This window comes from Oratosquilla oratoria, chromosome 19 (assembly GCF_046742065.1).
Source record: "Oratosquilla oratoria isolate Oo_2021 chromosome 19, ASM4674206v1, whole genome shotgun sequence".
Lineage (NCBI taxonomy): Eukaryota > Metazoa > Arthropoda > Malacostraca > Stomatopoda > Squillidae > Oratosquilla > Oratosquilla oratoria.
Genome location: NC_134795.1, coordinates 57,801,034 through 57,816,033, shown reverse-complemented (window position 1 = coordinate 57,816,033; position 15,000 = coordinate 57,801,034). Strand labels below are relative to the sequence as shown.

Here is a 15,000-nt window from a genome sequence, read left to right as displayed (position 1 = left end):
CAATGATTATGAATACTAATCAGAGTTTGTCAACGAGGATAACAGGTTTAATGTGCCATTTTATACTAGGTAGCAAAACAAATATTAGAAAACCTTTACCTTAGGAGGAAACACCAAGGTTACAACACAGTCTGGCACTTTCGCAACAACCTCACAAAATCTCTTTCTTTATGGGCCGCTCACGGACGTCATGATTTGCCAAATAATTTAGGGGACCTGTCCGTGTACATGACTAATGTATTGAGGGTTGCGGATTTGTAGTACGAATGTTATTACCATAGAATTGAAATCATACTTGCATGAAGGATTAGAAATATAATGTTTTTAGGACCTTGGGACCACACGCACAGGGACAGGATAAATAAGATGGGGGAGAGGGAGGGAGGGGGGAATTTGGGGGTTTAGTGTAAGGAAAGAATGATATGTAAAGAAGTTAGGGTTGTAATAGGTGTGGGACAGACCCACTTGCTCGATTATTATTAAAGTCTCTAGTGCTGTAGATAGAGGGCAGGATAGATAAGATGGGGGATTTAGTGGAAGGAAAGAATGAAAGGAAGGAAGTTTCAGATGAGATAGATGTGGGGCAGATCCATTTGATCGGTTATTTTTGTAGTCACGTGGACTTTTTTTTTGTCGGTAGTTAGTTGGAGGGCGGGATAGATCAAATGGCGGAGAGGGAGGGAATTTGGGAGTGTAGTGGAAGGAAGGAATGAAATAGTGGGGAGATAGATTTTTTATAGTTGTGGGGCAGTCCCGCTTGTTTGGTTTAGGACATAATAATATTATTAAGTGAGTTAGAGGGCAGGATAGATAAGATGGGGGTGAGGGTGGGAGGGGGGTTTTGGTAGTTAAGTGGAAGGAAAGAGGGAGGGGGGAGTTGTGATTTTAATGGAAGGAAAGAATGAAATGGAAGGAAGGAAGTGTTATGAATGATGTGGGGCTGACCCACTTGCTCAGTCAAGTGCTTGGGAGATGACAAAATCTTAATCGAATGGGACTGCTGACTTGCAATGCAAACTCAAAAAGGACATATGTATCAATTACAAGAATATTGCATAGATACAATTGTTATTATATAGAATATTGAACTATACACTGATACATATTTATACGTTATTAATGGTACCATATAACAGTTATTAATGACATATTTACATAATTGTTTGTACAGGAATTATACACGTTGTGCGTAACCAAAGAGACGGTTACTTGAAGGCGTGACGTTGCTACAGGTTCCCTAGAAGAGAGAACCGTGGCAACAGATTTAACTCTTTTCACTAAAGGTATTCGTCTTCTACTTTCCATCGAAGACCAAAATACCCTTCTACGAAGGTTTTGTTCGTTTCCTCTTCACATAAGCACTGTTGTATGTCACTGCACGCATCATCTACAATTTCAATCTAACTCATGAACAGGCAATTGCGCTTGGGTTATCAAGTGAAATACATGGGTGAATAATTTCTCCCTGTGAAGCATTGATATAACAAAAACAATAATATAAAGTAGTGAAAACTGGTTCTTGATTCGACCTTTACCTGGCAACAAAATACTGTGTATTACATTACAGTGTGCATCACATATCAAAATTCTGACAGAAAGACAGCTAATTTGAGGGTTCTCATAAATCTATTACGCCCGTGGGCGGCAAACAATAGTACATTTATTACAGTATTGTATTAGAGGACATGTCATATATTACATATATTCTTTAAATGGAGACATAATATAATAATCATTCAGGATCCCCCGAAATTGGGATGGCGAGATAGTGGTACTATGTAAGTGTTACATACAATCATCATGCCTTGTCTCTGGGGAATATTGTCTGTCACCATGGGTCATTGGAGATAATTTTAAGGGTATTCGCGTTAGGACGGTTATACAGCCTGCACGGTGATCACTGTGGCACATCATCCGTCTGGGAGCCTTGTCACATAGGTTGATTCCCAAGTCTGAGCCGAGTACTGACAACATTGTCCCTCCGTACCATGGTCTTGCGTCGGCGTTACTTGTGGCGGTTGGGTACGAGGTGGTCGTATGGGGATATCGGTAGTCCGTTCCGCATCTTTTCGGTGTGTTGACTTGGCATGAGTGGCTGCGTGTACTCGTATCTTGTTCTAAGGCATGATAGAGTGAGCATTGCGCGTGACGTCCATGACGTAGGTATAGGCTGGCTTGGTAAGATGGTCCACCGTTTAATAAATTCATTGCTTCTGAGGGCGACAAACAATAGTATATTAATTATAGTATTATGTGAAGAGATACAAAAGGAGGTATGGTTGGATTTAACAATCAAAATCCCCCAAAATGGGGGTGGCGAGCTAAGTTATCGTCACTAAGTAAATATTTACATACAGTTATCACGTCTTGTCTCTGTGGAATACTGTCTGTCACAATGGGGCATTGGAGACAGTAATGTTCAAGGGTGTTGGCGTTAGGGCGGTTATACAGCCTGCATGATGAGTAATGTGGCATATCTTCCGCCTGGGATATTTGCCACACAGGTCGATATCCGAGTCTGAGCTTAGCACTGATAACATTGTGTCTCCGTACCATGGGTCCGCGTCGGCGATACTTGTGGCGGCTGGGTAGGAAGTGGTCGTGGTGTTGTATGGAGACACTGGTGGCTCGTTCCGTATCCCTTCGGCGTGTTGTTATGGTGTGAGTGGCTGCGTGTATTCTGTTTTTGAGGCATGTGAGAGAGGGTACTACGCGTTCGTTGTCTAAGACGAAGGTACAAGCTGCTTTGGCAAGATGGTCCACCGTGTCGTTGCAAGCAAGGTCGACGTGAGAAGGCAACCATATGAAAGATACGGCAATAGATGCTTCGTGAGCAACGGCGAGTTGGGTCAGTATGGCCTATACAACACGATAGTAGTTGGGTCTGGGTGAGGAGAGGGCGTGTAGAGTTGGTTGGGAGTCACAAACGATCACACCATTTACGTTACAGTCTACAAGATATGTTACTGCGTCGAGGATTCCGTGTAGCTCACAAAACGTGGAGCTTGATGTGACAGGTAACCTGCGGCCAATCCATCCAGCTTCCACAGGTGGCTGTAAGGTGGGTGAGTACATGGCACACGCTGCTCTTCCATCAGCCTGTACTGAGCCATCAACGTAGATAACATGCGCTGCGGGGATCTTTGAGGATACGCTGTCGATGGTCTCTAGTGCTAGTTGCTTTTGAAGTGCAGGGAGGTCATCTTTGGAGGTTGGTGTGAAGGTGACGTTAGGGAGGGAGATTCGCCACGGGGGTAAGTCGGGTCCAACCGTTTCTTCAGGGACGTGGAGGTCAAGGTTTCTGAGTGTGTTGCACACTGTAGTGACGAGGTTGCGGCCTCCTGGTCGAAGTGGGAGGCAGGGTGCACCGTCAGGTTCGAGCGACGCTCTGATGGTAGCAGTAAAGTTTGGGGATAGATAGGGCGATCGGAGGCATTTTACAGAGAGAATGGCCATGTTAGCATATATTCTCTCTACGAGCTAGGGTAGACCAAGTTCACTTTGCATGTTAACGATGCGAGTCGAAGGAGGGCAACCTAAGATAAATCTCATTATTCTATTTTGGAATTTTTCGATAGGTTCCAAAGCTCTCCTGGGAAATTGACAAAGGGCAGGTGATAAGTAGTCAACGAGTGATCGAAGAAATGTGGTGTATAGAGTCCTGACAATTGGTAATGAAACGCCGGTGGAATTTGTGGCAAGCCACTTGATAGGGGTAAAACGGGCCTGCAGACGATCAAGGAGATCATTAACAAAGGGATGGATACGTTGTCGAGTGGGTATGGCTGGAGTCATCCGGGCTGGTGCTCCAAGGTATGTGTACTGTGTGCAACGAGAGATAGCATCACCTCCCATGTTGAACGTCGGCAGTGCTTGGAGAGTACGAGATGAAAATATTCTGCTCTTCTCAGGGGAAATGATGAGACCACAAGCGGTAGTTAACGTGTAGAAGCCATTGAGGACGGATTGGAGGTCAGCGGGCGAGTTGGAATGGATGAAGATGTCGTCCGCGTAGCAGAGGAGAGTTGTACCGGGAACGTTAGGAAGAAGTGAGAGTAAGCGGTGCATCAAGACGTTAAAAAGAAATGGACTTAGTACGCCACCTTGCGGGGTACCGAGTTCGAACTGCTCGTAGGAACTGCACACACCTCGAAAGAGAACACGTGACTTCCTGTTACTCAGATAACCTCGAATCCACCGGAGGAGGTTTCCTTGCACTCCGAGGGTAACCAGCTGGTCAAGAATTATTTCATGGTTGGCTACATCGAAAGCACTTTTGAGGTCCAGGAAGGCAACTACGCTGGTGGGAGAGAGGCAGGTGTAGAGCTTAGTAAGGCAGTGGTGCGTACTTCGACATGGGAGGAAACCATACAGCTGCGGGGAGAGTTGACCTTGTAGACGATTCATGAGCCGGGCAAGGATGATACGTTCAAACACCTTGCTGAAGTATGAAGTTAGGGAAATGGGCCTGAATTTATCAGTACCTGGTTTCGGTATCGGACAATCGTGCTTAAAGTCCAGGCTGCAGGTACATGTCCACGGAGGAGGCAGAGGTTGAAGAGGCGAAGGAGGGGGTTGCCAGGAACTTCCAGTAGGAGTCGGAGCACTTGGTATGTAATCCCGTCATCCCCGGGGGCAGAAGTTTTTGTATTAGTCATGGCTAGTCGTAATTCATTCTCCGTAATAGGGCCGTCGTCTTCTTCATCTGGGTGGTGAAGTGCAGCCATTAGGTGGAGATTACGGGTGTTGCGACGAGTGAAGAGTGCCTCTTGGATATGCGTAGGAAGATTGTTAGTCTGTGACTGTGACGACCATAAAGTAATGAGGTCCTGGGCATAGGCGTCTGGACTGTGATGGAGGGTGCTGGGAGGTTGCTTCTTAACGACCCTCTTTACAAGGCGTCACATGGTCGCGATACTAGTCTGGTGATTTATGGAATCAGTGTATTTCTGCCAAGACTCTGTGTAGGCACAGTTCTGGAGGGCGACCATATTATCCCGTGCTATTTGGTACTGACGTAAAGAATCAGGTGTGGGTTGCGTCTAAAAAGCATGACCGGTAGTCTGTGTAGCTCTCTCCGCTTGGATAATACGCTGGTCCAACGTCCGTGAGTGAGGTACAGGGCAGCGTGGTAGGTGAGCTTTGGTTACATAGCGGCTGTAGAAGTCGTGTGTGGTATTCACTAAGGACGTGTATAGTGCGTCGGGGGATAGGAAGTCAAATGTGGGAAGGAGACTAGAGATGTACGAAATATACGTAGGGCAATATTTAGGAGGAATGGATATACGGGTCCGGTGATGAGTTGGAATCCGAGATGGTATGGAGTAGTATAAACTAAGAGCAATATGGTCGGAGAAGAGAGAAGGAATTGATTGACAGGCGACACGGGATGGCACGAGGCCAGACGTGATGATGTGGTCAACTGTGCCTCCACGTGCATGTGTGGCTCCACCAGTTTCCCATCGTGTGAGTCGGTACCGATGTATGTAGTTGAGTAGAGGGATTCCACTACGGTTGGGAGCAGGGGAGACATCACCACGATTTGTAGGTACTGGGAGGGCAGCGAGATTAATAACACCAGGGGCAGAGTATACGTTGCAAAGTCGAAGTTTACCATTGCCCACAGTGACTTCAATTAACTGAAAGGTCATGGTAGTATCCCTGGAGCATCGAAGGAGCTTGTGTGGCATGGATGCGTGGACGTAAGAAATGAGGCCATTTCTGACTGGATGTATGTACGAGACATAGCCAGACAGCGTAGGTGCTGTGTCGCATGGCTGAGCACCACCGGGAAAGGCTTCTTGAATGAATATGATCTGGGGGTGATGGCGATGGACGTATGCCTTGAGTGCAGTGAGTTTCGTGTTATGGCGTATTCCGAAAGCATTCCAGGAGATGACGTGAAGCGATACGAGGTCAGAGAATCTTATTACTATGTGTCGGATGAGGTTGGTGTTTGAATGTGGGCGCTGCCAGGCGGAGCATGGGTAGAGGAGTTTAAAGACGACGAGAGCTTCTCTAGATGGGAGGCAACTGCATCAAGTGGCTCTGTAAGGGCTGTGACAGAGGTGATAACAACTTTGTGAGATTCAACTAGACTGGCAAGAGTGATTGCTGTGGTAGCCTGTTGGTTAACTAAACTTTCGATACGGGCATGTATGGCATCGAATCGCTTCGTGAGGGCTGAACAGCGGGATTCGAGAGATGCAACAGCTTGGCGAAGAGCTTGTACTTCAGCAGAGTCCGTGGTGCTGGGCGTCGTGAGAGAGGTGGCTGGAAGTGGTGGTGGTAGTGATGACAGTGGTGGTCCAGGCCTTTGGGAAGTGGCCGTGGGTGTACGCTTAGTACAGCCATGCCAAACGTTGATCCCTGGTTTATGGCATCGGGGGCACTTCCATCGGGATGTGTCTGGTGGTGGGGATATGGAAGGTTCTGAGGTAGATGCGGAGTCGTCGGACGTGGTGGGTGGAGTGGGTGTGCGGTGAGGGCAGGAACGAGTGTCATGATTCTCGGCGCACCAGGCACACTTTGCGGGAGCGGAGCAGTTTCTTGAGATATGTTTGAAGCCCCAGCAGTTATAGCACCATGGAATTTCATCTTTCATTTTGCGAAGCTCACAGGGAGGGAGGAAAGGTAGGAAGGGGAACTCCAAGGTAGGCGGCGGTGGTTCAAGTAAGCTCCACGTGATGACTAGTCGGTTGATTGGCGTCCCATTTTGGACGAATCTGCGAGCTGTATGTATGCCTGGATATTCCTTGGCATGAGAGGCATCGATGCTGACAGGGTAGCGAGTGAGGAGTTATGTAGTGAATTTACGTGGTCTTTCCGTGGAGTCCTGGATGACTAGGCGTAAAGATAATATTTCCCCACTCGTGATACTTTTAATGATGTCTTGTCGTTGTCTTGAAACATAGACGAAACGAGATGTAATAGCTGACATCTTCACCTCAGCCAGCTCACGATCGATACGGAAAGATTTGGCAACGTTGGAGAGCCACCGAAGTTTTACGTCACAGCTTGAGTTGGCAGGGAAAGTTGATTTGACATATTTCTCTCTGGGAGCAAAGACATCGAAATATAACGTGACGGCGAAATATAAGACGAGATTGGTGGGGGGTGTAGGGGGGAGATGGTGTGATATCATAAGCTTGTGGCTCTGTCATTGGGTTCTTCTTCGATGATTTAGCAGCAGGAGAAGGTGGTGGGCTGCTATTATTAGATACTTCATTTAGAGTGTGTTTTGCGGGGGTAAATGGTCGTGGTGCAGAGTTTCCAGATGCAGGAGAATTTCCTTGAGCGTGATGGTTGTAAGTCGTAAGTGGGGGCCATATGTTAATTGGGTCTTCATCGTCACTCATAGCGAGATCGGCCTCAACGATGGCAATAGCCTGTGGTCCTGAGGAGTCCATGATTACCACACGTTAAGATTATTCACAGGAGTTCAAGATTTATGAGGCAGTATGCGGGGAGAGCGATTCATTCATGTCGTCATAAACCTCGTACTGCGCATGCGCAGACTTGGCCACCTCTGACCAGGAGGGTCGGAAGGATAATATTTTCGTAGCTATAGACTAAATTAGTTAATGTTCACACACCGTGATGACAAAAAATGGTAGAGGTGGTCTTATAATATCTCACAGCGCACAACGAAGGGTTGGAACACAATAACACTGCCGGAATTCTAACAAAGAGCACGGAGCTCAAAACTGTAAGACCGGTCACACGCCATATTTGTTTTCCTTCTAATCTGAGGGTAAAATTAATGAAGTTAGCATTATACCACATTGAACTTCCTAACCTACCCTCACCCAATATAACCTGATACAATTAAATTTATATCTTATAAATGTACATGGTGAATCAAAAACATTGTCTATATAAATGGTTACGTAGAAAATATTAGTTGCACAAAATAATTCGAAATCAAATTATGTAATTGTACAAATAATTTCCTCAAAATTGCTTAACTTACTAGCTTATTACTAACTCAACACCAGTTCTGTAAAGTATGCAAGTGTTTAGCCTCAGCCTCCAAAGGTTATAAAGAATGTCATGTTTGAAACGTCCAGTAGGTATAAGTAGCTTTAAGCAGGTAAACCTTCAATCAAACGCCTCCCGAAAGGCTGAACAGCTTCACCGAGCCTCTTCATCAACCTACCATACCACCTACCCACCACAGCACCAGAACAGCAAATAAAACACTACCTATACGACTTACTCATGACCATAATAAAACACCATACGAAAGCGCAGTGACATACTCAAATACCCCATGAATCTAGTTTAATCAAGGTGGTAGGCTAAGGCATGTTGGTGAGGGCGCCTGAGCGTGTTTATGTGTGTAGTGCATGTGTGGTGTGTTAAGCATAGTCACGTCTTCACTCGCCAATTGTTGCGGTTTTGACGTCACTGCGCTCATTTAATATTGTTCATGTCTATCATTGGCGGACACCAGACTATTATAATATGATATCGTGCTAATGAATTGTAGCTTACCATATCTATTGCTAAAATAGCCTTGAGAATTGAAAGAAACCTGATAAACACACAATTCAACCATCAGTGATCACCGTGTGACGCCACTACTTGTTAGTCCCACATCTCGTCACTGCATAGCGTGCTATTGTTGGAAAGGTGTATTGAAGGTATTCTAACATGACCCTTGCAGACTTCCACAGCCTGGAGACCTCACTAAGGTCGACTTTAGGACGGAAAACAATACAAACTTGACCCTTATTGTCTTCCTCGTTTCAGAATCAATATGGCGATGGAGGGTACTCAGGTAGCCTTTCCCAGGAGCTGGCCCGAGGTCGTCCCTCGCTTTCTGGAGTTCTCTTCTTTGGCGCGTCCTTTCGCTCCCGCCCTATGCGATGTCAGGGGAGATTATGGGCTCTCTTACCAGCAGCTCAACCAGAAGGCTAACAAACTCGCCAGGTATGGAAGGCGTTGTCATCGATCTCGCTGTGTTCTCATTCAGTCATGGTCAGTGTTCTCAAGGCATCTTCGTGAACTTTAGAGAAACTTTAGAAATACATTCTCCATCGAAAAACAAACTCACAATATTCTATAGTGAAACGCAAAACTATAATGATTTGTAAACTGTGTGGTAGTCTAAGTCAGTACACTTTGCAGACAATCGAACACCGGGAAGGGAAGGTGGCATCGATATTCGGTTGGCTGCAAAGTAAACTTGAGCTACCACACTGTTTGCAAAACATAAGAACTTTGCATTTAACTATGGGATATTACGGGCTCGTTTCTTCGATGGAGACTATTCCTATAATTTCTCGGTGAAGTTCACGAAGATGCTGTATATATCTTGCTATACTTGTCTATCACTAACCACCTATTTATACCTTATAATTTATCTATACATTTTGTGTACCACGAGCACGCTTCCCAATCCTTAAGGTACTTTTTGACTGGTGCGGCTATTAGCCTAAAACAGCCAATGTCTGGTAACGCGCATCATACTTCCTGGCATCATAATTGGGTAAACGCGTTGGTACGTTCGGTTAAAATGATTACCAGCCTCGTACTTTACAGCTCGAAGCAAAACAGCCCAATTCAAAAAACAAAGAATCAGTGCTCTAAACAATCGTTTGACGATCATCGTTGAGCCATGAGTGATCATCGTTGAGTGGTAATCGCACCTAGCAAAAGGTACCTTTACCACAGGGCTGCCGTTTCGTAGAATTTTGTACCAAAACGTAGAAAAATAGCGGCATGTGGCAACTGCACAAGGACACGAGGAAATTTATTTCTACATATAAGCGGGCTGTTCAAAACATTTAAAAACTCAAACTTTTGTTTAAAAATTATAGAGATAGTTATCAACTAATAAATGGTACATCAAAATATGACTTTTATTGGTAATTGTGTTACTTATAAGATATTGTACCCCAAAAGATAGGTTTTTACGGTGTAGAAAAAAAAACTCTACGCTAAAGTTTCAGCTTTCTTTTAGCGATAATAACATAAAAAAAAGAATCTTTATATCTTACTGAATATGTTAGGGCATGGGGGCCTTATATACATTCAAGAATAAAAAAACTAGAACCAACATTTTGTCAAAGTTTGACAAGTATATATCATATCTTGCTATGAAAGTCTGCACACGCCCGAGAAAAATGTATGCCCCGGTATGGCAACACTCCCATTCTACACGGCAGTGTAGAAAACGTGGCAACCCTGGCATTGACCAAAAGCTGACACCGGTCACATCTAGGCGTCTCCTCGGGTCAGCTTTTCTCCATCCTCCCCCTCCTGCAGAAGACAAGAAAGGAGGAGAATGCAAGGGACCGCAAGACCTACGCTATTCAGTTACATGTCCGTGGCCGCCTGCCATCCCTATCTATAAAGTTATTTAATCTTCTTTTAAAATAACCCGTTGTTTCAGCGCTCACTACGTGGTCACTAAGTCTATTCCATTCGTTTACCACTCCATTGGTAAACCAGTTGTTGCCTATTTCCTTCTTAAACCTATACTTATCCAATTTAAACTTATTACTACGAGTCTTGCCTAGTCGTCTTAATAAGATGACCTTGCCTGCATCACTCTTGTTCAAGCCCTTGACCCATTTGAATACTTCTATGAGATCACCCCGCATTCACTATATGGTTACTAAGTCTATTCCATTCATTAAGCCTTCTGTGGGTGAACCACTCCTGCAGAAGTGTTCCTTCCTTCGAGTTCCTTGACCTCCTCCTCCTCCTCCTTCTTCAGGGTGCTTCTCCGTCGGCTCTTGAGTGGCGGAACCAACGCTGATGGTGACCGTGTCGTGGGAGTCTGCATGTCGCCCTCACCCCAGCTCGTCCTCACGCTCGTCGCCATCCACAAGGTCAGTCGGTCCTGGGGGGATGCTTCCGGGGGTGCCGAATAGAAGAACATAAGAATGGGCTAGACTGCAAGAAACCCTAAGGCCTACATGAGGCAGTCCCATGTCCATCACCACCTGTCATCTAACCTTCGGGGGAGTGAGAAGGGGAGATCAAGGGATGAAAGGAACTTGAAAGAGGAAATGTATAAATGCATGGGAGTATATATGTACTTATGTATGTATGCATGCAAGTGTGTATGCATTGTACTCAAGTATAGAAATATGTAATTATGTATATATTAATGTATATATGTATGTATTTATGTATGCATGTATGTATGTATGTATGTATGTATGTATGTATGTATGTATGTATGTATGTATGTATGTACGTATGTATGTACTATGTATGTATGAATGTATGTATGTATGTATATATGTATGTATGCATGTATGTATGTACGTATATATGTATGTATGTATATATGTGTAACATACGGGTGTATATTACTGGACTAGGTGATGTAGGGAGGGACGACACGCGGTTTGGCTTATATGCTTTATTCTGGTGGATACTTGTGCGTCGGCCTAAGCCAGTGGTTCCCAAACTTTTTTGGCCGCGACCCAAATCCAGATCTGGCGAAGATGTGGCGACCCAAGCATCAAAAAGCAATTTCGAAAGTCTTCTTTTATTGAAAACACAAGTATAGGGAAGTTTTTGATTGAAATTATTTTTTTTTCCTAACAAGGTCTCGCGACCCATTCTTGAACACTTCGCGACCCATTCTTGAACACTTCGCGACCCATTCTTGAACACTTCGCGACCCATTCTTGAACACTTCGCGACCCATTCTTGAACACTTCGCGACCCATTCTTGAACACTTCGCGACCCATTCTTGAACACTTCGCGACCCATAGTTTGGGAATCGCTGGCCTAAGGACTGACGTGGCGTGGTCTCCACGTGGGGGACCGACCGCGAAGACATAGTGATGCTCTGTAGTACAGACAGGATGACTGAATTGTCCGGTTATATCTGAATCTGAATGACTGACTGGTTGGCCTGCCCGCTCGTGGCAGGCGGTGTATATATATATATATATATATATATATATATATATATATATATATATATATATATATATACATATATATACTTATATATATGTATATGTGTGTGTATATATATATATACACACTCAGGGCCGATCTGACGGCTTGACCAGACGCGGCCTAATTGGGGTGATCCATCCTAGGCTTCGAGCGTCGAGTCAGGTCAGACTGCCACACGACTCTATCATGCATCAATTTGCTCCTATAAGCATACTTGTGGGGTACATGTACATCACATATGTACGTATGTATGTATGAATGTAAGTTTGATGTATGTACGTATACATGAATGTATGCAAGTATATATCTATGCATGCATGCATGCATGTATGTATGTATGTATACATGCATATATGTGTGTATGTGTGTGTGTATGTATGTATGCATGTATGTATGTATTCAACTATCATTACTTGAAGAAATACCTTGACTCGAGAATCGACACCCCTAAACAAAGGAAAAAAACAAACAAATTAACAAAATTATTACATAAACAAATAAACCAGCAACTAAGTAAATAGACAAACAAATATACAAATAAAGAAATAGATGAATAAAGAATATAAAAAAATCGCAGGTGCTGGGGGGGGAGGGGGGACGGTGGGTTTGGCGGGGATATTTTTTTTTTTTTTTTTTTTTTTTTTTTTTTTTTTTTTTTTAGGAGGGAACTGTTTTACCCCATCACGTGACTTTCCCGGCCAGCGGGTCCGACTGACTGCCGGTGGAGCCCTTCGGGCACGGACGTGGCCTAGTGGCCCTCTGCTTCCTGGTGGGGCCACGGGGGCCACGGGGGCCACGGGGACCACGAGGGCCACGAGGAAGATGACGTAACGCGGCAAATAGCACCCCCATCCCAGCTTTCCCCCCATCCCCGGCCATTCATTCTCACCCCCCCACCCCCAGCCATTCATTCTCACCCCCTACTCCTGTGGTGGACGAGGGAGGGAGGAGGAAGAGGAGGAAGAGGAGGAGGATGGTCACAGGAAGCTGGTCACGCGTCGGCCATCTTTGTGACTGGGAGTGGGACGGGAAGGGTGGGGGGGAAGCAGGAGGAGGGAGGGGAGGAGAGAGAGAGAGAGAGAGAGAGAGAGAGAGAGAGAGAGAGAGAGAGAGAGAGAGAGAGAGAGAGAGAGAGAGAGAGAGAGAGAGAGAGAGAGAGAGAGAGAGAGAGAGAAAAGAGTGAGAGGTGAGAGGAGGAGAGGGATGGAGAGAAGAAAATCAGAACGAATGAGTGAAAAATGAAATAAATAAGTTGATGAATAAACAGAAAAATGAACTTAGAATAATACCAAAGTGAAAAAGGCAATAGAGGAAGAGGAAGAGCAAAGAAATATATAGGAGGAGGAGGGTGAGGGGGAGGAGGAGGGGAGTGAAGGGAAAGGAAGGGAAAGGAGGATTGGGGAAGGAAAAGGGAAGGGAAGGAGGTGGAAGAAGAAAAAGAACAGTTCGAGGTAGATGAAGAGGAGGAGGAAGAAGAGGAGAAGAAGGATGAAGAGGTAAAGGAAAGGAAAGGAGGAAAGGGGAGGGAAAAGGGAAGGGAAGGAGGTGAAAAAAGAGGAAGAAGAGGAAGAAGACCAGTTCGAGGGGGATAAAGAGGAGGAGGGCGAGAAGAGGAGGGTAAGAGAAAGAGAGTAAGCGGAGGAAGGGAGAGGAGAGAGAGGGAAGGCAGGCGGATTAAGAAGATAAGTAAAAGGAAGGGGAAGAGGGAAAGGGAGGGGGAAGAGGAGGAGGTGGAGGGTAAAATGGGAGGAGAAAGAGAAGGAAGAGAGTGAGGAGGAGGAGGAGGGAAGGGAAAGAACAAATGAACACAAAGGAACATAAGGGAAGAACAAACAATAGCAGGCCTACTGGCCCTAACGAGGCTGTTTGTGTTAACTATAGTAAGCTACAATGAAGAGACCAGGGCTCTTTAGGGTTCGATTTGCTTGCCTCAGCAATATACTCTCCAAGATTTTTCTTGCAACGCTTTACCAGTGTTTTGGTTTCGCGGTGAATTCTGTCTAGTGTTAGTTTATCATCTTGGCTTTTAGTTGATAAATACTTTTTGTGTGCATGCTTTTTACGAGAGAGGTTGTTACTAATTTCCCTATTCCACCACTTTGGTTTGTTTGTTACCGGAACACAGAGATTAATAGCATTGTTTAGCTTCGTGGTTAAGTTTTCTCACGCTTTATCAATATCAATTTCGTTCGAAGTTTTGCTCCAGTCTGAGTTTTCTAGTAATGATTGGAGTAAAATTGACTTTACGGAAGTCGGGTGCTTGGATATACTAGCCTCCATTTTCATTTTGAATGTGATGATACGATGATCACTAGTACTGAATATTGGGCCGATATTCACTTCATTTACAAGATTCTCTGTTGTAGAAAATATTAGATCAAGAATATTATTTTCTCGAGTAGGGCTGTTTACGCATTGGTGGAAGACACTTTTTAGCAAGTTACTATACAAGTCTCGTCCTGTCTGCGAATTCAAATGCTCGCCCCATCTCTTAACCGGTAAGTCTCCCAAGATTACTGTCTCGCAACGTTGGTTAGTTTCTAAGATTAAATCGAATAATTTTTCATCATTTTCCAGCAGCTGACCTGGTGGTATATAAACAACGCCAATCGTTGCTTTATATTTACTGCAATTGTTTTTTATTTCAACAAACAATATATCAACATTTGTTACTGCCTCTGTTTTTAACAGTGATGGTTGGAGGGAGTTATGGACATACAAGATTACTCCACCACCTATTCTATTTTTTATTTCGCAACTGAAAATTGAGTAGGCGGACAAACATTATTCCGCAATAAAATCTCGATTTGATGTGTCCAATCATGATTCTGTTATTCCTATCACACGATAGTTACCTGTCGTTCCAAGAATTTCTAGATCTTCGAATTTGTTTCGTAAGCTGCGAGCATTAACGTAACAGAGGTTGATATCTGGAGTGAAGGTCACTTTTCCTTTTTGCTCTTATAAGGAGATGTTGATGGGGGCTCCGCTAAGGAGTTTTTCTTCCTGTTGTCGGTCAAGCTGATGCTAAGCAACTTGAACCTGGAAGTGGAGGAGGTGGTGGAAGA

The 15,000-nt window shown here is 44.6% G+C and overlaps 1 protein-coding gene across 2 annotated transcripts in view; it reads left to right on the top strand.

Moving 5' to 3' along the window:
• Positions 1–15,000, top strand: part of LOC143035922 (beta-alanyl-bioamine nonribosomal peptide synthetase ebony-like) — a 104,573-nt gene that overhangs the window by 47,734 nt on the left and 41,839 nt on the right. For both annotated transcript variants that reach the window (XM_076203138.1, XM_076203137.1), the window contains 2 exons: positions 8,755–8,934; positions 10,727–10,841. In XM_076203138.1, coding sequence (XP_076059253.1) covers positions 8,762–8,934; positions 10,727–10,841 — 288 coding nt within the window. In that variant the 5' untranslated portion in view covers positions 8,755–8,761. The remainder of the gene's footprint in view (positions 1–8,754; positions 8,935–10,726; positions 10,842–15,000) is intronic.